The 25,996-nt window shown below is 40.6% G+C and overlaps 1 protein-coding gene across 1 annotated transcript; it reads right to left on the bottom strand.

The window, feature by feature from the left end:
- Positions 1–3,895: 3,895 nt before the first annotated feature.
- LOC139468795 (uncharacterized) lies at positions 3,896–21,095 on the bottom strand. The gene is made up of 2 exons (XM_071250932.1): positions 20,945–21,095; positions 3,896–7,428 (listed from the first exon to the last, which is right to left on the bottom strand). The coding sequence occupies exon 2, from the start codon at positions 7,319–7,321 to the stop codon at positions 4,634–4,636; it is 2,688 nt and encodes an 895-aa protein (XP_071107033.1). The 5' UTR covers positions 7,322–7,428; positions 20,945–21,095; the 3' UTR covers positions 3,896–4,633.
- Positions 21,096–25,996: the final 4,901 nt, after the last annotated feature.

The following is a 25,996-nucleotide window of genomic DNA, read 5'->3' as shown; positions in this document are numbered from 1 at the left end:
AAATACAGAAAATAAACCAATGGCACATTTCACAACTCAAATCCAATCTGTAATCTTCTAAGTGGTTGGTTATATCGTCGAGGAGGGTGTGCTACACAAAGGAAACCAATAGGATTATTATAATCTCACAGCCACAGGTTTCACGGCTGACTGCATTGTGACATCAAAGGCCGGTAATAAATGACGACACATTACGTTCGGGATATATCGGTCTTGAACGTAGTCTGCACATTTATCGTGTATGTAAGTCTTATGGGAAAGAACTTGGGCATTATGTAGGTATATGTTAATAAACTTTTGAACCACACACACACGTGCGCACGCACGCACACACAAACACACACACACACACGCACGCACGCATGCACGCACGCGCGCGCGCACGCACGCACACACACACAGATAGACACGCAGACACACACTCACATACATGGAAGCTCATTTCTCCATTGACTCTTGGGCATTGAGATGGTCTAGTGGCTAAAGTGTTGCGTAACGAAAAAGGCCCGGGTTCCATTCCACACGAGGAAACCATGTGTGAAACCCATGCCGTTGTCATATGGTTGGATAACTGCAAACATCTCGGCGTAAAACCTCCCATTCACTCTTCAGTTACAGATTAATCTAAACGAAATGTACAAGTGAGAAATCGATTTCCTAATAAAGAGAACTTTATGATAGTATTTTAAACTAAGTTAAACATTGTATATGATTGAATGAATGTTTCAAATTGTTTGTTTGTTGTTTAACGCCGCACTCAGCAATACATTCCAGCTATAGGATTGCGGTCTGTAAATAATCGAGTCTGGACCAGACTCTCTGGTGATTGATATCATGAGCATCGATCTACACAATTGGGATACGATGACATGCATCAACCAAGTCAACGAGCCTGAACAACCGATCCCGTGTGTCGCCTCTCAGGACAAGCAGAGTAGCGTTTTACGGCAAGCATGGGTAGCTGTAGACCTATTCTATCCCGGATCTTCACTGGTTGATTGGATAAGATGGTGAGTGAGTAGAGGGATTTAACGCTGCTTTCAATAGTATTTCAGTTACACCACACCGTGGTTCCTACACATGGAACCCCAGTACAATAGAATCTGCAGATCTGTAGGTCATTACAAGCACAAGTATGGCGCTAACTATGGACAAAACTTTCATATTGGCCTAACTAACAATGTCACTTTCAAAAACAAAGCGTGATATTCTGTAAGAAAGATTTATTTTCAGACATGATAGTTTTTTGTCACATCAATAAATTATCTGGTCCTTATGTACAAGTATGATACAATTTGTACAATGGTGCGTAGATACAGTAAATACAGGATCTGTACAGTGTGTCAAACAAACAATTGTTCTCTATGAGCAGGGGTTCTACAACTTGATCATCACAGTCGTGGCAATACAAAAAGCATTCGAAAAGATGTATGCAGCTCGCAGCATTCCGATTGTGAACGATGACAATTTATCAGCTTCATCCTTTTTCATTTTCAACTTTTGACAATAATTCAACAACATAAAAACATGGTGCATAATGTGCCATATATAACATAAAGAGTTTCAGTTTAAACCAGCATGACGTAGAGTGAACTCCGTTAATACGAACGGTACCGTTATTAGTACGTCGTCTGGATTGACACATTTCGGCATGAACGAATTATTAGAATGTAGTAATTATATACTATCAAAAGTAATTGTCATGACAGAATAACTATTATAATATGAAAGAATCGGGTGTTCTTTTGTTCTTTTAAGTAGTATATAATGAAGATCCGACAATAATTGCCCGGGAAGGCAGGTGTCCGCATTAGACGATGTTCGGATTAATGGCATTTCACATTATTCAAATTCTACTTTATCTTTTAACTGAACGCGATTGAATATATGCCTAACAATATCCTAATGTACAGGAAAGCAATGAGAACAATCACATACAGTAGTATAAGCTGAAAAAGGATAATCGCATTACATTATCAGCAATGCTTAATTCCCATGAGTGAGCCCACATGCAGCTACACTACCCCGCGGCAAGCATGTCAGTCCTGCACACCGTCCTTCCACATGCTCTATGCACTGTGTATGCACCCATGAAAATAATCCATAACGATCGGGTTTCGAAACCATAAATATTTATCACCGCCAAGCCGTGACTCCAGGACAATGCCAGGTATACACACGTTCACATAAGCCATACTTCGGAGTACAGAGACAATAACATGACTTAAAAGGCACTTTAAATTCCAAAACAGGAATGTAAGCTGGTCGATGGTCATTGTCCGGGGATGGAACAATAAAGCCAGAGACATGCAACGCTGGACCCCGATGAAGCTAAGTCGCTAGAACAACCGACGGGGAATCAGGAATATTACTGTTCATCCCCATTGATCTGAAGGAGATGGGGATGATTAAGCCACGCCTGTGTACTCAAGTGTCTGGAATAAATCCATACGGGAGTAGGCTGTGGTACCTTATCATGTCCTTGGTTGCACTTACGCTTCTATTTATGGAGTCCGTAGATTCAAGATAATTCAAGAGGTTTTCTTTAAGCAACGCTGGCATTTGAGAACATCTATTCAAATGACATTAATCATCATTGACCGTTTGACGATACAAAGATTACGAATAAAATCTCACGCACATGATGCTCGCAACCAACAGCAAGAATGCTGTAGAAAACACGCATCATGGTCAAGTAAAGCAACCCGCCTATTTTGAGCCGCAGCTGACGTAGCCTAAAGCGGCCACAAGGTACATTAGAATCAAGTATATTTTCATCGACACACGCACGCACGTGCGCTCCCTTTCAAACCAGTTTTGATAAAATCATGAGAAATAAGACTATTTTTCCAACGGGACTAACCAAAAACATTCCACGAGTGCCAAGCAGAGAGTGTGTAAATTTAACGCCTCTTTGAGCAATACTTGAGGTTTACCACGGTGTATCTATCAACTTAACTTTGAATAAGCACACCAAAGTGACGTAGATCGTAGACGTTACTATCTTGATTAAAACCATGGGTATAGGTATAGATGACAGACCAAGGATCATAATCTGGGTGTATCTGGGATTCGAACCTACAACCAGCGGATCCTAGCAAACTAATTGGCACTGAGAAAAACGACGCCCCAGAACATTGCTACAAACATACCCACTTTGATCCATGAAGAGAAGTACTGTGTAACATGTTTAATTTTAAGAGTTTCCCAACCACGTGGTTAATATTGTGTGACTCTAACGTAAAACTGACAGTGAACACATGTTCCTCAGAGCCACCATAAGGCACCGTGTCTATAGGCTGCATTGTGTGACCACAAGAAGAATCAGATAACATAATATCAAGTAATGACTCCACGAATACTGAAGGTAAAAGGTTTCCATGTGATTGTTAATGGCCCCATCACGCTATGCGATGTATCACAGATTAGTATCACAGACTGTTGAGCGTTCCTATGTTCCTGCATGAAAGTCCTACACGCAGCTACTTCCGAGTGACAATACGGGTGCTTCTACCCAACCCAGCATCGAGTGCAGGTTGAGTTGAAGCTTTCTCACAGACGTCCTTCCCGCAGTGTAGGTAATAGTGGCATTAAGATAAGAGACCTTGTTTCACACCAGTCTCAGACAATGTTTTTGGTCCTTGACATGATTGTGTGTTCACTGCTCGTACTGAGCTAAATCAACCTGAAAAGTAATGTATTCTGCTGTAAGAAATTTGGATTTTTAGTATATAGGAATGAATATATAACCATTTGGACGATACTGTTATGTTTCAAGAATAAATTCACAATGCATATAATCGTATATAAATTTCATAAATAATAAATGCAGACTTAATATTCATTATCATGAGAAAGGATAATAAACTAATGCATCTGAAAGTTTCCCAAAACATGTCAAACGAAACTTAATAAATATAATGATGGTGATGGGTTTTGTTCACACAAGTTTCAAACAGATTAATATAGTATTTCAAGGTAATACGTGTTCAGCGTTTTGTGGTTAAACAGGACTTGTCACTTGTTGCAATGTGCCATTTAGTAAATCCTCCACGATCCCTGGGAATCCGTGTACAGGCAATCCTCTTTGTAAATCAATCCTACTTGAGCCAGCTTTGTCCCCATAGGATCAAACTATTTCGGTTAGCACTTGCTAGTTACCGTGATGACCTTCCATTGTTGTTCGTCCACAATGAAAATATGCACAATAGTAAATTAACAGTGTGTTTGTCGAATGCTGTCACAACAGTACTGTTCCGTTCATGTCGATTACGAAAACACATGACCATCACTATAATCTATGTATCATGATACTTAAATCGGTATTTTCGAGCATCCTGGCCAAATAAATCCATTGGTGAATTGAAAAAATATGTTAGTATTTGTTTCGTAGGGGGGTCATTATACATGTTGGCCTCCCGATTTGGAACAAAATGCATCCCCGCACATATACATCTTGGGAGGACTGTCTGTATCTCGAAATGATATCAATCTATGTGATCCTACCAAGTGATAATCCACTCACATGCACAACATATATTTGCATCTGTTTGGTAGGAATCCCAAAGGCACTCAAGAACACATTCTTCTTCCCTCATATAATCCGTTCAATGCCACCCATTGCTAACAACATCTAAAACCGCCTCCCTCTCATCAGCTTTAGCTTCTGTTTATAGATATCATAATAGCCAAAGTTCTGGACCTTAAAATCAATGGCAGGCAGACTTGGTGGTGTGAGAGGGCTGGGGATTCGATGGTCACTTTGCCGAAGGTCCTCTAAACTGATACTGGATCCTTTAGAAATTGGTTCCAAACTTTTGGAAGCTGGCTTTTTTGCCTTGGGCCTGTTGGCTCTGGCACGAACAGGCTCCTGCAGAGGTGTAGTTGTCACAACGACGATGGGGTCGTTTTCCTTGTATATATCGTCCACCCATCCCTGCAGCTGCTTCACCTTGATGTCCGAGTCCACCTGCTTCTTCTCCATTTTTTCAAGCCTTGACGTAAGCACTGTTTTCTCAGTCTTCCGGTTAGTTACCTCCATGTTTCTCTCAACAAGCATCTGCCGAATACGTCTGTTTTCGTCTATCAGTTTCTTGTTATTACTTTCTATCTCGCTTACATGATCTCTTTTGCTTTCCCATTCCTTCTGTTCCCGTTCCAGTTCTCGAACTTTCTCATTCAAGGAATCAAATTTCATATTCATTTCAAATGTTTCAGTTTCCAGTTTAGATATATAGTTTGATTTTCGTTCCATCTCTTCTTTCATCGTTTTCATCATTTGTTGCTCGGTGGACAACTTTTCCCGGAATGTTTCAGCTTCAGTTTCAGCTGAAGCCGCGGCATTAGCAAGCCCTCGTTTCAATTCTTCTATATAACTCTTGTTATCAGACTTTTCACGCTTAAGTTTTTTGTTTCCTTCAGCCTTCTTCCCAAGCTCATCATTCAATGTTTTCACCTTTTCTTTCATGTCAGATATATCTTTCTTCAGTAATCTCAACTCTGCATTTTCAGATTTCAATTTTTCGATTTCCTTTTTCAAACTTTCAATCTGATTTTGCAGATCTGCATTGGCTGACTTTCTTTTCCTGAGTGCATCTTTCATGCTGAAAATTTCGACATCTTTTTCTTTTACTGTTTCGTCAACCTTACCTTTCTCTGCCACAAGGTCTTTGAATTTTTGCTGGAATTGTTCCATCTCTCGCGTGATGTTATTCAAATTTTTGCGCACATGTTCTAACTCTGTTTGGCTCTGTTTCAGGTCTTTTTGAATTTCCTTATCACTTTGGAGAGCTTTCGCTAGCTCTTCAAGTTCTCGTCTTTTCTCACTTAAACTCTCAGTTAATGCTTTATTCTCAGATTGCAGATCAACAATTTTCATTTCAAGATCGGAAACTGAAGTTTTCAGATTATCATAATCAGATTCAGTCTTCTTGTTTTGGCTTTGAAGATCCCGAATTTCCTCATTCTTCTTAGATTCGGTGGAATTGAGGGCCTTTTGCAATGCTTCTATATCAGACGTGAGTCTATGAACTTTGTTGCCCAGATCGGACTTCTCAGTCTTGAGCTTTTGGTTATCCATCCACAACTCTTGGTTTTCTCTATCTAGCTTCTCCGATCTCTGCAGTAGGTGTTGATTTTCTTTTCTTACATCCTCCACATGGGAGGTCTTGTTAGTCTCCAAACTCTCCATTCTGGCACGCAAGGTTTTATTTTCTTCTGACAAACTGTCAACATCGTTTACAAACAGTTTCGCTTCATCCTCCAGCTGCTTTATCCTTTTTTTATATACAGCTTCCGCTCGAATCAAACCATCCCTTTCTAGCCGAATTTGCTCATAAGTTTCCCGCCTATCTGAATCAACAGAGTTTCTTGTTTGCCCATAGGCATTTGGCACTGTTCGGGACATTTCGTCCCTTCCCGTATTAATCCGCGTGTCAGAGTTTCGTTTTGGTTTATAAACCTCCTTTTGAGGGTGTAAAGGCACTGGATCATCTTTCATTTCCTCGTATCGAAACGTGTTGTCTCTAGGGGTAGACACATCAACGTCCTCGTACCTTGAGGGCGAAAGTTTTCGAGACCGAGTACCATCTTTTGCTCTGTCTTGTGACACTGAGTTCGTCATACCACGATCCGGTCTGTTCCGGGGCCTACTTGGCCTATCATCGCTCACAGACACATCAGACTCAGATCGTTTTCTTTTTGACATATCAACATGCCTATCCCCCTTCTTTGAATTCGAGGAAGGAGAAGCTTGAGCAGATGTTTCGCTTTGTTTACCTCTGTTACCCGAACTCGCCGAACTATCCGAATGTTTCCGGTCATCTTTTCTGGACTTCTTCCCAACTTCAACCTGCTTCGATGGACTGGGGTCCCGTCTTGGCGATTCGCGCAGACGCTTGGACAGAGAATCAGAGAGAGCAGGCCTTGGTTTGTCGTCTGTTTTTGGGTGGTTTGGAACTGGAGCAGGAGAATTACCCTTGGATATTTTACTGTTGAGTGAACTCAGCGCTCCTTTCGACGAAGTAGTCTGCTGCTGTGAATCGTTTGAGACCTCAGGTTTAGAGGTACTGACTGGTGGTACATTGGCAAACTTGCTAATATTATTCCCTCCGGTAGGTTTCGAATCCTTTGAACTTTTGTCAGATACACTGTTAGCATTTTTGTCAGTCTTTTTAGCTTCCCTCTTCGATTTCTTGGCCGTCGACTCAGGCTCTACTACAGGTATTTCTATATCACCTCGTTTAATGCTGTTCCCTTTGATAGAATCGGCCGGTGCTGTGTCAAATGTGCCCTGCCGAGCAATAGTTCCTATCTGCGACATTATATCACTGTAGTGTTTCACCCCATTCCTGTTTCAGCACACGATCACAGCCAGCAATCGTTATGATCTGAGCTTTGGGTCCCTTGCCATACCGCGTCCCAGTCAGTCTGAAAAAAATGAAGAACAATATTGAGCTCATCGATCACACAATCATAAAACAGTCCAGTCGGCTGAGTGAAGTAATCAGTGACAAAGAGATAATTTAGATTACGTGACACCGGGGTAAATACCCTGGGTTGGTTACAATCCTGTACCGGTGCGGGTGTAAGATTGACTTGATATGCGGTAGTTCTCGGCAGGTGAGCCAACATATACATATAACCAGATTACGACACAGCCATTGAGTGAAGGTTATGAAGAATGTGGTCCACATCAGCCTCTGTATGCCTGCCTGGGTATTTAATAACCTGTGGACAAACCAAGTATCCACAGCCACACCATAAGGCACATGCAATTACAATAAATCACCACGCTGATCTTTTCCATGTCACAAAGTCAAGGCTTTACCAGTGAGTGACTGAATTAGGTTTAACGTCGGTCGTAACAGTATATAGTTATATCACGGCGTGTCAGCTTGATGTGGGAGGAACGCCCGCAATGATGCAGGTCTCCTTTTCGGTGAAACCAACGAGTATGGGTATGGTGCTGACAAATCTCGAAATAAAATCGGGGCGAATCAGGGTTCGAAGCCACGATCATTTTCTGGCGTGCTTAAGGGCCGCACCTATGCACACTGCACACTAAATTGACTGGGCTTACACCAATGACAGTGTTAAGAAACGACACTGACTACCTATGTTACATGTAGGTAGGACATTGTTCAGTAACTACCAACAAGTACATTTTAGAATGTAATGCAACCTGTTTATAGTCCTCATAAAATTTGACGCGATCTCTTTAAGGGTTGAAACAGATGCCAGGTTATAATAAAGCCACCTATTCAAATTAGTTATGTGGAATTTTGATGATAAATTTGACAATGCATGTTTTAGGGCGGTAAGAATGCCATGTGGCCCAAACTAGATTCATTTCTATAACTGCTTCTTGTCGTGGCTGATTGCATCACGCACGCTCCATCCCCCTATAGGTTTCCTGTGTGAGTGTTGATTTGAAAACATTGTTGCAAGTCCATTAATATTAAACAAACAATACAACAAATGTCAACACGTCTCTGTCCAATGCAGCACAGTTCGTATTTCCATAGCAACAGAAGATCAAACGAGCTATCTAGATGTCATTTCGTGTCTAGAGTCAAATTCATCAATGATGCCATATTAAACTGTTACCAGGTGTAACGTGATGATGTCGATGCAGTGATGTGGGTTGTAAAGTGCTGTACAGTTAGGGACTTATTTACTTAATACTTCACAGTATCACCGAACCCACACCTACTTGATAATGCCACAACACTAATTTTAGACTACCACAACACCAACTCGAGAATGCCACAACAACTTAAGACGGCCACAACAACAACTTGAGACTGCCACAACACCAGCTTTAGACTGCCACAACACCAGCTCGTGACTGCCACAACACTAGCTCGTGACTGCCACAACACCAGCTTTAGACTGCCACAACACCAGCTCGTGACTGCCACAACACCAGCATGTGACTGCCACAACACCAACTCGTGACTGCCACAACACTAGCTTTAGACTGCCACAACACCAGCTCGTGACTGCCACAACACCAACTCGTGACTGCCACAACACCAACTCGTGACTACAACAACACCAGCTCGTGACTGCCACAACACCAGCTCGTGACTGCCACAACACCAGCTTGAGACTGCCACAACATCAGCTCGTGACTGCAACAACACCAGCTCGTGACTGCCACAACACCAGCTCGTGACTGCCACAACACCAGCTTTAGACTACCACAACACCAGCTCGTGACTGCCACAACACCAGCTCGTGACTGTAACAACACCAGCTCGTGACTGCCACAACACCAGCTCGTGACTGCCACAACACCAGCTTGACACAACCTCCAACCCGCTACTACAACAGGACCAACATGACATTACTTCACCGCGCGTCAACTGCTGCAAAGCCAACACCAACACGACTCTATATACAACACAACGCCAAATCACCATTTCGACACTTCCCCACCGCAACACGACACTGTCCTGTGTATTTACTTGGTAATAATATATTGCCTTTATATCCGTCTACCTGGCGCTAGGCATTAAGGGCTAAAACAAGGACTGGTCGTCTCGGAGTCAGCACACTGTGTCTGAGTGGGGTATCCATGTTAAACTGTGTCATATTACCTCAATGGGGTAGCACTGTAAACCCATACGCAGGGACCAGTACACACAGCAATATGAGTGTAATAACAGTCTTGTACGCGAGGTTATGGCCCATGTCACCTCACATCACATAACCTCAAATCCCCGAGATCCATTTTTCGTACAACAAACCAAGGTGGCATTCAAGCTGCCAGTTTACATGGCCAGGGTATAAAACCCGATCAGTAACTCTGGCTGACAAGCTGATCGACTGACACTTCCCGCTGCTTATCATGGAAAGCATAGAAATCGTTTGTAATCGAATTATTTTGACTTATTTGATGGACGTAATACAGATATTGTATAACCAGGTGACACATATACAGTTAAAGTTGGTGCTACATACGTGTCATACTGTTACAACTTGCCGTTAACGAAACACAGTTATGATAAACTGTATTTGGTATTTCCATTACTTGCAGTGCTCTTTTGATATAACGAGGTTGGATATAACGCGATATCGGCTATAACGCTTCCGAGGAGTCCATGTGGTTAAAAACATTAATGCGAATAATAATTCGGTTGGTACGAAGTGAGTTTGTTTAAGACCCCTCCCCGGTCGTTATAATAAACAGGTTGTGAATAGGGGTAATCTTATTCGTATCTCTGTTACAATTGAAAATAGACCAGATAATCAATAACAGATCTAAAACACGAAAGAAACCAATTCGACCACATGTATACTCTTACTCCAAGTAATAAAAACATACAATAGAGTCCAGTTTCTCTTAGGAAACATGAATCAAGGAAATATAGGCATCCTTGATAATAAACGATGCAGAGGTAGTGAATAGGCCTAGGGCATCTATCATAAAAAAAAGAAAGTATACTCCAATGTTTGACGGTGGCTAAAAATGAAACAAACATGAAATGGTTATTCGATGGTGATGTATTTAATACGGGAATCAAAGTTGTTTTTTGGGCTGAAGTTTGCAGTGTTTTGGCGACTGTTTTCAGCATAGTAACGTTTCGATGAGGTTTGTAATTGTTTGGTCAAATTCAATTAGTGTATATTATATTTTGACCGACAGTTTAATAAGATGGATATATTATTTGTTGTATTGTCGAGGCAATGAGGTGGTGCCATTTTCAAAGTGTGTCGGGTCAATTACCCAGTATGTCTTGGACCGTCCGTGATAGAAAGAAGTTCGAATGACCGGTAAGTGTTGGACAACAGTTGATTGAGATACGCGCTCTACTTGCTCAACTACTCATACAGTAAGAAAACATACACAGTTGTAAGTTTTCTTATTTACCCACCAACTTCCAGAATGCCAAACAGTTGCTTATAAATGAAATGAAATGTTTGACAGACCAAAGAAATTTACCTCAGTGGTTAAAGAAGGGTTTGGCGATGCTGGGTGTTTACGTGTTTAATCAGTTTTATATATCCGATAATTTCATACCCGTGACCATATGGAATAGAAGGCATAGGAAGTATAGCGAAAACATCATGAGAGAGTGAAACATTTGATGTAATATTTGACATTTGATGTCGCCTAATTATTCAAAACGATATTTGTATTAAGAAATAACATAACCAGATTTCTGTAGCCATATTCAATATCAGGACTTTTTGTCACCAGCAGCAAGACGCGTTAAGATGCCAGTTAAACATCGTAATACATGTACAATAATAACATAATACAATTCACAGACATCGTAATATATGTACTATAATAACATAATACACATCACAGACATCGTAATACATGTACAATAATAACATAATACACATCACAGACATCGTAATACATGTACTATAATAACATAATACACATCACAGACATCCTAATACATGTACTATAATAACATAATACACATGACAGACATCGTAATACATGTACTATAATAACATAATACACACCACAGACATCGTAAACAAAGAAAGAAAATTCTTTGTTTTTCCCAATGACCAATAAAGACACAACGTACGAAATCTACTCCCTAAAAATACTGGTGCCTCACCTACCTAGGATACTCCGTGAGAGGAGAGGGGTACACTCCACACGCGCCTACCACTGCAGACATCTACCCCACCCTGCTGCCCCTACCTCTACTCCCTGGGGATCAATACCAATCCCACAGCAACCACCTTTCTCACGAGCGCAGGGCACGCACTGTGGAGATTAGAAGATCGCGTGTGAAATGGCTTCCACGATAAATACAGGCCTTTCCAAAGTCAAAATCTTTTCTGTGTATGGCTTAGAAAGGAACAATTGTGTGTTCCGCTTTCGCGTAAGTCTATACTGCCTATAAATATTTGATGTATATCGTAAACGGACGGAATAACACGACGGTAAAGACGTGTAGATAGGTATTGACCAACTTGAGTATCCAGATGCTGAGATGATAGTTACTAGCCTGGAGTGAGTGAGGTAGTGAGTGAGTGAGTTAGGTCAACGTCGCTGTGTGTGTCCGTTATATCACATTGTGATTTATAGGAGTAAAACCACATTAAAGTGATTACTAATCTGTTCACTTAGATAACCTGTTAAGCTAGGAATGTAGCTGAGAAACTCATGATTAAGTTAGTCATTTATTTTATTTTTTAGTATAAAGTCGTTTAATTTATCTAGTTTAATCCATTCAATTGATCTAATTCAGTTCAGTGTATTAAAGGGGATGAGACATCTACCACTTCGTGAAACCAGAAAAAATATACATCTATACCGTGGCACTCACGGGTAGGTTGTGACATACCATGGCTCCTAATCGGAGTGAACTGGGGATTCGAACACACGGTGGGCAGATCATGGGACATCTTTGGGACATCTATGGGACATCTATGGGGACATCTATGGGACATCTTTGGGACCATGTTCCCGAGGCAAGGAGTTAACTGACTGTTAAAGTCCAGTTTCCACTTTTATAGTCAGTTAACTCCCTTGTCTCGGGAATTTTGGGCGCCTTAGACCTCTGGGATTATTTGTCGAGATGAACTCGTTGTTTTGCTCAGTCCATGACATTATGAAAAATGGATGATGTAGTGTTTCCTTATTTGAACGTTGCATCAACTGACAAAACAGCTTTCGTAATCCATAATATACATCCACATGTGCAATCACGATAAGGCATTTGACGTTCATTAAATTTTAAACGCTTAAATTTGATAACGTCAAACGATTTGTGTGTCAACGTCATTGACGTCTCTTTGTTGTGTTACATTTTTATAATTTCCTTTTTTCACCATCAATACTATAAAGCACCACAAAATAGCGCAGTTACGTACTATATATAACCCCTCCCAACAAAAGATGAAAAGGTAAATATAAAAAACCCGTCAATGCCAGAGACTAATCAGTGTCTATTATCTGCCGAAACAGATATCCATGAACAAACGTATGCTGTTGATAAAACTTTATTTATAAGCATTTGTATGAAATCAATTATCGTAGTCTATTATATATCTTTGCTAACATAAAACATTTATAACTTTAGTATGTCAATATTAAGAAGTATTCAAAGTGAACTCCACAACAATAATGTAATTACCGATAGATAAAAACAGCAATGTCAGCCACTCCAGGACTAATGTTATATACATGATACAATCAAGACCTGACGCTCCCCGGGGAGCGTGCGGGGTCCCAACACGAGTGGCTGTGAGAAGGGGAGTGATAGGCACACACAGGACGACTACCTGTAGCTGCTCTTACTGTCAGACTTGAGAGGTTTGTTCTTATACACTTAATTCTTGACCTGCCCCTCCACAGCCCGTACAGAGATAATATTCCTCTTTTACATTAAGAGAGTGCTCCTTTTGCATATCTGTGTTTCCGCGCAGACAGACACTCCACATTAAAGATAGTAACACAATTTGGTATTGGTATGAAAAAAACCATATGTCAACATTTAAGAAGCATTTTTGAGTTGACACTCGTAGAAATAATGAGATACTCAACACCTCTTTCGTTGTATACCTGCTGTATTGTGCGTTTGTTTTAATGTAAACATACACACGAAAATTAGCACTGAAATCCTTGCTTGTTTTATCAATGTGTCAACCACAAAACAATACATGGGCCGAAACAACAACACTATTTCCCACGATGTTTTCGTGAATATTGTAATTAAACTAATATTACCTACCCCACCACCTGCCTTGCAACCTTTTGAGTAATTTCGAAAAACAACAACCCCAAAAGCAAATATTATCCTTACTCTCTCTGGACCCATCGAAATCAAACAACACTAGAGTGGTAATTCCTATCTCGAACTCCTGTAACTCGACATTCGTTTAAGACGAATGTAAGTGTGTGGTTGCAGTGGAACCCTTATCGACACATATGTGTGATGTAATAGCATACCGCTTGTCTCGAACTCCGGATAACTCGGCATATATTCGTTTACTGAGAACTTTAAGTTAACGGTTTTCACAGAACGCTCGACAGGAATATAGAACATACTTAACACCCACAGATATAACTCCATCGACTCAATGAATAAACAAACAGAAATATACATCAGAGACCACCCACGAGCATCAACAACCAAGACGACCAGGGTCAATGAGAAATTAAAGCCATCCATTATGGAAGCTCGTGATGGGAAATCAAATCGGACAATTGAGCTGTGAGGGGATTGTCCTTCTCGCTCCGGGGCCGGGCGTTATTTGTGGAGTGCCATGAAACAGAAGCTATAATTGTCTTATAAAATCGGCTTCAAACACATGTCAATGATATACGATGTTTGTGTATGGTGTGTGAACGAAGGGTCCGCTTTGAGAGCTTGCGCGAGTAATTGCTCTCTATCATACGGCTATGGCAGATTGATGAGAAGTATGATGAACACCCGAAGGATATGTCATTGTGGTCCTGTTGACAACAATCTTGTTTTCAACTGTTCACAACTTTGGCAATACATAGTTGGGCGATTGCAATGAAACTGTTGGTTGTTCTGATCAAACGAATTACAACCCGAATAAGAGTTTTCTATATCTACCGTGGTACCGATTTAACAAGAAACAGTGTCTCTTGGTCTAATAATTATTACGTTAATAATAAGAGCAACAAAGACGACGATAACACTGATGGTGATGATGATGATGATGATTAAACACAGTCAGTAACTAAGCCTTTAAGATTTGAAACATGTAATATATCCTAAAGATGCACAGATAAATGTTTAGATCAACAGACATTTGAAACATGTTTATGTGTCTAAGCGCGTTTATGTTATGTGACAAGGAACGTATTTGGAAGCGTCAAGTGCATGTTGCGGTGACATTTTTGTTCCCGTCTTGTTCACCAAACGTGCTTTAATCTTTTAACAATTTTGAAAATAAATCACAATGTCGCATTACCTATGTCATTAGAACTGGCTAGATGGTACAATATGTCCATCTTTAGAACTGGCTAGATGGCATCTTATGTTCATCATTAGAACTAGCTAGATGGTACATTATGGTCATCATTAGAACTAGCTAGATGGTACATTATGGTCATCATTAGATCTGGCTAGATGGTACCTTATGTTCATCGTTAGAAATGGCTAGATGGTACATTATGTTCATCGTTAGAACTGGGTAGATGGTACCTTATGGTCATCATTAGATCTGGCTAGAGGGTACCTTATGTTCATCGTTAGAAATGGCTAGATGGTACATCATGTTCATCATTAGAACCGGCTAGATGGTACCTTATGGTCATCGTTAGAAATGGCTAGATGGTACATTATGTTCATCGTTAGAACTGGCTAGATGGTACATCATGTTCATCGTTAGAACTGGCTAGATGGTACATTATGTTCATCGTTAGAACTGGGTAGATGGTACCTTATGTTCATCATTAGAACCGGCTAGATGGTACATTATGTTTATCGTTAGAACTGGCTAGATGGCATCTTATGATCATCATTAGACCTAGCTAGATGGTACCTTATGGTCATCATTAGATCTGGCTAGATGGTACCTGATGTTCATCATCAGAACTGGCTAGATTGTACATCATGTTCATCGTTAGAATTGGCTAGAGGGTACCTTATGTTCATCGTTAGAACTGGCTAGAGGGTACCTTATGTTCATCGTTAGAACTGGCTAGATGGCATTTTATGTTCATCATTAGAACCGGCTAGAGGGTACCTTATGTTCATCGTTAGAACTGGCTAGAGGGTACCTTATGTTCATCATTAGAACTGGCTAGAGGGTACCTTATGTTCATCATTAGAACCGGCTAGAGGGTACCTTATGTTCATCGTTAGAACTGGCTAGAGGGTACCTTATGTTCATCATTAGAACTTGCTAGATGGTACCATATGTTCATCGTTAGAACTTGCTAGATGGTACCATATGTTCATCATTAGATCTGGCTAGATGGCACCTGATGTTCATCGTTAGAACTGTCTAGAGGGTACTTTATGTTCATCGTTAGAACTGGATAGATGGTACCATATGTTCATCGTTAGAACTGGCTAGATGGTACCTTATGTTCATCATTAGAACCAGCTAGAGGGTACCATATGTTCATCGTTAGAACTGGCTAGATGGCACCTGATGTTCATCGTTAGAACTTGCTAGATGGTACCATATGTTCATCATTAGATCTGGCTAGATGGCACCTGATGTTTTATGTTTGTCGTTAGAGCTGATCAGATGGTGCCATTTGTCTGTCTTTAAAATGTTCTAGACAGTACCATGTGTTTGTTGTTAAAACTGGCTTGACGGCACTATGCCCTTGTCGTTAGAACTGACTAGATGGTACCACACGCTTGTTTGTGAAACGGGCCAGATGGTAACATGCCCTTGTCGTTAGAACTGACTAGATGGTACCATGCCCTTGTCGTTAGAACTGACTAGATGGTACCACATCCTTGTCGTTAGAACTGACGAGATGGTACAATGCCCCTGTCGTAAAAACTGACTAGATGGTACCACACCCTTGTCGTTAGAACTGACTAGATGGTACCACGTCCTTGTCGTTAGAACTGACTAGATGGTACTAAATGTTGTTTGTGAAACGGGCCAGATGGTACCATTCCCTTGTCGTTAGAACTGACTAGATGGTACAATGCCCCTGTCGTTAGAACTGACTAGACGTGAATCGGCTGGTCAAAATGGACGCTGGGTATGAAGTTTGCGTAGAGTGGTGAATGAACAACCATTGCAACTAAGACACCCGATTGATTGTGCGTAATGCCCGACGACCTGGGGCGATACTCACATTATCACTCACTTGTTTGAGCAGTCCAGTCTCAAATACATCACAGACCGTTATGGTGAACTGCCATTACAGGTTACTGTTTCTCTCAATCGTAATCATTTGGTAACAAAGAACAATTATGTATACGTTGATCACCCTACTGTCGCGTGGACTGTGAGCTGTAATCTGTTAGATATGAACACAGGTGGTAGGTACATCCTCATTCATGACACTGCCAGGTAAACATAACTGCGATAATGGATTTGGAAACAGAAACTCGACGTATTAAAACTGTTAATCAGTGTGACTGTCATCTTATTATTCCTAAAATACATAGCAATTACACCAAGACAAATCAATACCAGGCTTATTACGGGCGCACCTATCCACGATTTAGCAATAAAGGGAATGGATATCTGCCAGAAATAATAGACACAGAGTTATTTCTAATCGAAATAAGCTTATGTAGGACGCATGTAACAAAACCTTCGGAAAGAAAATACACAGGTTAATATAGTTTGGGGATATAAATATACGTCAGGCGTGTTTAGAAAGGCATGTGCAAACGCTGTTGTTTGGCACCATGTCCGCAAATTCAAAGTTCACGATGCTCTGTTTATCATGTTTTTCATGGGCGAAATAAATAAATAAAATTCACTTACTTACTTTTCTAAACAATTCATATGGATAGTCGTTATGTTAAAAAATACCATGGCATCAACTACTTTTTTTTATCATCGTGATCGACATCACGTCAATTGTTATAAAAACAAATTTACAATTAACGAAATTAAGTATCACGTTAATAAACCTGAATGGGGAGCTAACATTTTGCAATGGCTTACCCGTGGAGACAGCAATGCAGAAATAAACAAACGACAAAAATAAAAAAAAATAATCAAATCCCGTTTCCACGGTAACATTGCAATTTGATAATCACCTGTCCGCGTACATTATTTGCTCAGTCAGAAGCCTCTGCAATCGAAGAGGATGTCATCAATTAGCGGACGCAGAACATCACGACACCAGATGAAATCTACATCTGGAATGGGGCAATGGACATCTGAACAACTAATGAATTGTACATTTAATCACCATGATGACAGCCGCATTGACAAAATAGACAGTGGACACGGTGAATCACGACATCGTGGTCGTTATATTTGTACTGCGGCGGAGATCAAAAGGGCATGATTGTTTGAAATAATTATTGTTTGATATTAACAACCTAGTAACTTCAATACATTAATATAGTGCCATGTACGGTCGCTTGTTTTAAATGACAGGGATAATGACTACATTTGTAAAATAGATTCTAAATGACGGAAACAATCATAGCCTAACAAAAAATTTCGCTTGAAATTAGTACTGAAGTACTATATAACTTCCGATCTCCACTCGTCTCCTCTCGTAACATTGCGGGGTCACACTTCATGGGGATCGCCATGGTATGCATGTTTCCTGCATGCATGTCCCTGTTTCCTTGATGAATTTTAAACATAATCTAAAACATTCGACATAATTTTCACGCTCCCCTGGCGTTAGTCTGTCATACAGACCCTGAAACAAATATATCCAATACAGCAATGGAAGCAATGATTCAAATTTGTATTTTGTTGCTTTTCAATGTTTATATTATTATCGGACCAGTGAATTAGTGCTTGAATATTATGACGATGCCGTTCGAGGCACCACGCCAATATGCCGCCTTTGATCATCACATCGTAACGTTGTGGTGGTGTTGCAGGGGCACTCAGTACATCACACCGCAGCATGGGCTTTTCTTACAGTGTGACCATTTGAAATATTTCTGGTATAATGACATATCCTGGCAAACAGGTATAGCGCTGGTGTTATATATCGTGGGCATCTAGTATAACACTGGTATAATGACACATCTTGGCAAACTGGTATAGCGTTGGTATTATTATATATCGTGGGCATCTAGTATAGCAGTGGTATAATCACACATCCTGGCCAACTGGTATAGCGCTGATGTTATTATATATCGTGGGAATCTAGTATTGCAGTGGTATAATGACACATCCTGGCAAACTGGTATAGCGCTGGTGTTATTATATATCGTGGGCATCTAGTATAACACTGGTATAATGACACATCCTGGCCAACTGGTATAGCGCTGATGTTATTATATATCGTGGGAATCTAGTATAGCAGTGGTATAATGACACATCCTGGCAAACTGGTATAGCGCTGGTGTTATTATATATCGTGGGAATCTAGTATAGCAGTGGTATAATGACACATCCTGGTCAACAAGTATAGCATTGGTATTATTATATATCGTGGGAATCTGGTATAGCACTGGTATTATGACACACCCTGGCCAACAGGTATAGCACTGGTATTATTATATATCGTGGGAATCTGGTATAGCACTGGTATTATGGCACATCCTGGTCAACAGGTATAGCACTGATATTATTATACATCTTGGGTGTCTGGTATAAATCACTGGTATTATGACACATCGAGGGTATCCAGTATAAATCACTGGTATTATGACACATCGAGGGTATCCAGTATATATCTCTGGTATTATGACACATCGAGGGTATCCAGTATAAGTCACTGGTATTATGACACATCGAGGGTGTCCAGTATATATCTCTGGTATTATGACACATCGAGGGTATTCAGTATATATCTCTGGTATTATGACACATCGTGAACAACTGGCATATCACTGTTATGCATCGTGGGCATCCAGAAAACACGTTCCGCTAACAATGTTAATAACAACATGTATACTTCCTTTTTTCTCTTTTTTCTTACGTATGTGTATCCGTATCTATCGTGTAGTTGTCCGATTTTCGATCACGAACGTTGCTACTAGACTTAATTTCGTTTATCCGAGATACTCGTTAATTCGACTTAATCATATGCAACCAACCATGTCGGATTAACGGGACTTGACTGTATATCACTGGTAATGATATATCGTGGGTATCTGGTATATCACTAGGATTATTATACATAGTGTATTAATTATGTATTTAATATCTAATCATTTTTGGCATGGATGGGTGTTTGGTTTATATATCATGAGTACTGGGTAGTGAGCCAAAAGTATGCTCAGATTTTAGTTTGATATCTTTCACATTTGTGCACTCACCCGGATGACTGTGTGATTGTTGCCACACACCCCATGCCTGTATATCTGCACTGGGTCACAAAGTAGCGAGGATTGGTGGGGCCTATAGTCTCCATGCATGTTATATGTATGTGGGTGTTTGTATGTATTGAAGGCGACTACTTCACTTTTGTGGTTAGCGTCTCGTTTATGCGTGTTTATGTGTACGACTGCCAAAGTTCACTCGATGGTATCATTATATTCGCATGAACGTACACACATGAAGAAACGTATGGCTGTACATATATACATGCATGTGAAAATGTACATGACTTATGTGTACTTGTATCTCATCAGAGGAGAAGAGAGAGAGAAAGTAAGTTGTGTGTGAGTGTGAGTGTGTGTTTGTGTGAGTGAGTATGGTTTTGCGCCGCTTTTAGCAATATTCCAGCAATATCACGACGGGGGACACCAGAAATGGGCTTCACACATTGTACCCATGTCGGGAATCGAACCCGGGTCTTCGGCGTGACGAGCGAACGCTTTAACCACTAGGCTACCCGACCGCCCCTGTGTGTGTGTGTGTGTGTGTGTGTGTGTGTGTGTGTGTGTGTGTGTGTGTGTGTGTGTGTGTGCGTGCGTGCGAGATTTACTCAATGTAACAGGAGTTTTTTTCGGAGAAAAGACTTACCAATTATAAAAAATGAGTAACAGAATATGAGTGCGAGTAACGAGGATGGAATTAATAAAGGAGAGGAGTATATATGAATGAGAGGAGGTTGGGTGAGTTGGGAGGGGGGTGGGGGTCGGTGAAAGGAGAAAAATCAGGGAAGATTGCAATGGATTGAGTCAGAGGGAAAACGAGTTATAAAGTTAATCAGAAATCACATTCAACATTTCATGCTATTCACTTGGTAGATATAAATCAAACAGTTAAATGGACGGGCGTTACAAGTTTGCTGAACACTTCAATGATTTTTTTACTTCATGAATCTAACACTCTCGAGAACATACAGGCTCATATCGGGGTGAGCATATACATTCGTAAAAACAAAACATATTCATAACACAAGTAATAACAAAACACTTACCTCTTCCAGCCTGACGACGGTGTGGGGCACCTGAATATCCTCTTGGTGTATGCCAGGGCTTAAACTGTGTAATACTCAAGACCGATTCAGCGCTCAACGCCATACCGTTGTCACGTGACAACACGGTCAGGCCGTTCAATCCGTCAATACCACAATGTCGCGATAATAGATATGGCGACTTAGGTACGACGTCTGTTGCTATTCTCTCCGTCGCTTATATCGTCAAAGCCGCGCCCGTGACGGGATATGTATATAACAGAGCGATCCTGCACTGGAAAACACATTGCTACCCATAGAACTAAACAGCCTGTCGATTAGCACCCCCGCTAACGCGCATGCACGTTATGGGGACAAACGGCTTCCATTGTGGATGGTTATTTGGACGGGTTTAACGGATTGTTGTGCAAAGATTCTAAGAGTGTTTATTAAGCACTTGTCACCTGCCATGTTCCATTGGCGGCCTACTATTGATAAAGCATTAGGACAGACACATGACTGAGTCCGCTGAGACAAAAGACTAAGGAGAAAATCATTCTGAAAACGGCCTAATACTGAACCCACTAAAGCCGAGTTACGTCGGTTTCGTCGTTTGTATACTACCCAACTTATGAAAGGGATATTTTTATATTTCAGAGAAACACCGAAGTGATTACTAGCCGAAGTTAGAAGATATAGAACATATATGCTTACATTTATCAATATCCTTATCGAAATATTAGATGGTGTGAAATTTAGACTTGTTTTGTTTTAGGATATCACCTATTTAAAAAAATAAACATTAATAAGGTCAATACGAATCATCCCTGCCCGTACCCGTGAAGATCCGGGTTAGAATTGTCTTCAACAAACCATGATTGTCTAAAGGGGCGACTAAGGGGATCGGGTGGACAGGCTCACTGACTTTGTTGATGCATGGCATTGTATCCCAATTCCGTAGATTCATTCTCATGATGTCTGTCACTGGATTGTCTGGTTCAGACTCGATTATATACAGACCGCCGTCACATATTGCTGCGTACGGCGTAAAAACAAACAAACAAACAAACAAACCCTTGAAATCACACATAAAATACACGCAAAATGAATATATTAATGATACCCCACCGCCCCCGAGACGACGCAGGTGAACCCATGTTGACGAAGGCATAACCTTGCTTGACCAAAGACCAGATGTTAACTCATTTACGTCATACTTCGGTTGACGTAAGTTGCATACCTACTGAAGCCCTGGGGTACTGAGGGGCGGTGGGGTATCCGAGTGGTTAAATCGTTCGCTTGTCATGCCGAAGACCCGGGTTCGATTCCCCACATGGGTACAAAGTGTGAAGCCCATTTCTGGTGTCTCCGCCGTGATATTGCGGGAATATCGCTTAAAAGCGGCGTAAAATCATACTCACTCACCTGGGTCGTCCGGGTTTCGAAATCGGACGCAGGCTGTAATTCCTCTGTGCTCGTTAGTTTTTTTTCTAAATAAAATCCATAAGGACACTGACTTAGAATTGTGATTTTTGCTTCAAGGTGATTGGCTAGTTCATGTAAGTTATATTGTGGAAAGTCGCCCATATCGACGCATTGTCAGTAACGTCAACCGTGAACATGACGTCATCCATTTTTCATTGTGTCACATGTGGTTTTATGTTACTTCGTTTGGTTGACTTTACGGGGGTTGGCTGAAAAGTTCTAATGTATAGTACATCCTCAACAGTTTGCATGTAAGTACAATACAGTCCATGCTAAAAGGCAGCATTTTAACCAAATATACAACCAGTCAGCATATTTCTTCAGGCATAAAAGTGACTTGATGAAAATGGTCGAAATTGACCACCGCGCTGTCATCAAGACTTGAAATATCTCCCACTGAAAGGGCCAACCCCGATAGCCATCCAGCGGACACGGTGTCAACTTTAGGGTATGATGCTCCTTCCTTTGAATTGTTTGATTGGTATTACTTAGAAAATGAGGGACGACAAAGTAGACACACTTTAAGGGTAACAACGCTTGCTTGACAGCGGTATCTTGATCTATACCGAAACGTCACCTTTACAGTAAATAAAGAAGTTGTTATCCGTAAATTGTGTCTTGCTTGACAACGATATAAGAATCTATAGAGAAACGTCACCTTTAAGCAAAAAAAGAAGTTGTTATGCATAAATTGTGTCTTGCTTGACAACGATATAAGAATCTATAGAGAAACGTCACCTTTACAGCAAATAAAGAAGTTGTTATCCATAAATTGTGTCTACTCTGGCTCCCTCCTTTGACAGTTATAGGTGGGAAGCGGAGTTCAAGAGGGGAAGATAGATGTGGATGGCGGGGGACTTAGCACACGTCCCACAACCAATACAGTAGTCATATGTCATGAGAGAGATGAAAACGGGGTTTCAAGGCTGCTGACCCTCATGATCAGAAACGCTCGAGGTCAACCATCTCGCCAGAGTTTACGTCGTTTTGAAGCAGACACCGCTGGTTTTGTTGAGCGACTTGTAACCATGGGTATTGGTCTTGGGTTCACCACTATCAACCAGAGACTAAAAAACAGTCAAAGCAGTGGAAACATCTAACTTCTCCTACTCCGAAGAAGGTGAAGTCTGTTCCATCATTGGATTTCTGGAATTCCAAAGGAATCCTACTGGTTGTCTACTTCCCGAAAGGTCAGATCATTAATGGCCAATGTCATGCTAATCTGCTAAGGGGAGTGCGTAAGAATATCAAGGAAACTTCACTGAAGGTGTGTTGTTCCACCAGGACAATACACATGTGCACAAATCTGTTATCGATCGGTCTATCTCTTAAAATGATGTCTATCTCTTATGATGAGTTCCCCGTTAAATAGTGAACTGATGCCAAACCCTCTTCCAACCACACATATGACGTAATATGCCAGGCTGATATTACTCAGTCAGTGCATTTGATTTGGCGATCGATTTCAGGCCGGGTGGCAAGACACTAGAGTTACGTCCCTTGATGCGTCGTCTGCAAGGCTAGGTTTCCCGTGACAATGTCTTCCAAACAAGATGAACATGTTTTTACGGACATACAGGAATGTGAGATGTTTGTGAATGGATACATTTTACAATTTGATGTTATGGTATATGATAAAAAGCCGCCGGGCTGATATGAAGTCCTCGGGTTGATATGGGAATTGACATGAAAACTACCATATAATAACACCAGCCAGTTGGTTCGCAGCAGACTCGTTGGTTGTGATCATGCTATCGCCCACCGGTTTGTGTGATCAGATCAATAAGTTTCAGGACGGATAAATAAAGATATATACCTAACTACTTCGTGAACAACATGCAGTCCACACCGCAGAAATCGATCTACAATATAACCAGCTTTGACATATGAAACTTTTTCCAAAGTGCGTCTCCTTAAATAAATTTCGAAGCGTTTGTCGGCGAAGGTAATCACCGTAGACACTTCATGCCCTTAGACACGAGTTCATGAATCATTCCTTTTGCCAACTTCAGGTAAGGTGGTGTTTCTCATAGGCCTGTACGTACAGTAGCTCATGTAACGTGCATACGGCGAGTGTTTATGCGTTGAATAAAGTAGAATCTGGCCATGCACTCAAAGGGCTGGGTACTTAAACATAGGAGGCAGTTTCGATTTTGCAAAGTTCCTGGGGTTAATATGTTAAAGTACGTGTCGTTGTAAATGTGATCAATAATAGGCCACGAGTGTTCCTTTCATGCTAAAGACGTGCGTAATCTGTTATTCTGTCAGCAAAATAAATACGAAATGAAAACAGAAGTTAGTCAGCTGAGAGCCTTGCCAAAAGACCAAAAGAGGGTCTTGCTATCCAAGAAAGGTGTAAATCCTCCCCATGTGGTGTTTATTCAAATCACAAGGTCATAGTTGTTATTCTGTGAAAAGGCTATTTATGCTTAATGGAAAACTTGTCTCAGCTCCTAGTCAAGCTTGAGGAGTCCTGGCCAGAATGAGTCCCAAATACACCCAACTTGTTTCACAAAAGCATAGAATGGTCCCAATATATGAACTGCCATCGTACTCTGAAGACGTAAATCGTTTAACGTGCTTTCAACCACTAGTGCCTCCGCGTGATATAGCTCCAACATTGGTGCCTGCGGCATAAAACGACATACACTCACCAACGCGTATTGTTCACAACACGTCCACGAAGCTCCCGTAAAATGTTAAATTATTTTATTGCTGTTCAATGTACAGTATCAATGTGGTATTTTAAAAACGGGATTCCTAGTAATGCTGTTTTTATTTATAGAACATGGACAAGACAAAAGTAGAAACCGTCAATTGTCATTTTTGTATCGTTATGAAATTATTCAATGATTTGTTTATATGACATCAACAGAGTGTGGCAAAGCATTGGCATAAAGCAAGAAATTATGAACAATGGAAAATTATGCTAAACAATATGTATGACGTCTAGTTAAAGTAATCCTTCTATAGCACAGAATAAACATTGTCAAATGTTTCCAAACAAACACAAGTAAACAAAATTAATATAAAACATCAACACAATAGAACAATCAGTCTCGATTATCTGCTCAAACAAAGTGTTTCTGAACATTCAACCATTTGGATCTGCATTCATCAGATTTTCACTACACATAATTTCAAATTTATCAACGGATTGAATTTGAAGAGGTTTTTCAAAGTAATTAGGCATTAAAGTTTCAAATTTAGTATTGGCACTAATTTCATCTGAAAAAAAAACTAATCTGAATCTTGTTGAGTTGTATTGCACAAATGTGGAATTATAAGGAAACACATATGTGTCTCATAGCAATAAAGAGAACGTTTTGGAAGTGTTCCTGAGGTTGATAAAAACACACTCCAACATAAATGAATATTAACGAACTAACTAACTTACACTTAAAAAAAATAAAATGGCTTCCAAAGTGGTCTCACTTTTCAGAGAGATTGCAATATTCTGATCAGTATTGACAGGTCACCCTTACAAAAGGACAAAGAACAATAAGCTGATGTGGTGAGAGAAAATAAACTTTAGATACATCAAGCTGCATGACAGATGCCTGGCAAACAAGTTACAATACACCCCTGACC

Source organism: Haliotis cracherodii, unplaced genomic scaffold, assembly GCF_022045235.1.
Source record: "Haliotis cracherodii isolate W230 unplaced genomic scaffold, xgHalCrac1.p SCAF_2, whole genome shotgun sequence".
Classification (NCBI taxonomy): domain Eukaryota; kingdom Metazoa; phylum Mollusca; class Gastropoda; order Lepetellida; family Haliotidae; genus Haliotis; species Haliotis cracherodii.
Note: the sequence above shows the minus strand (reverse complement) of the source record. Positions and strands in the feature narration are given on the sequence as shown.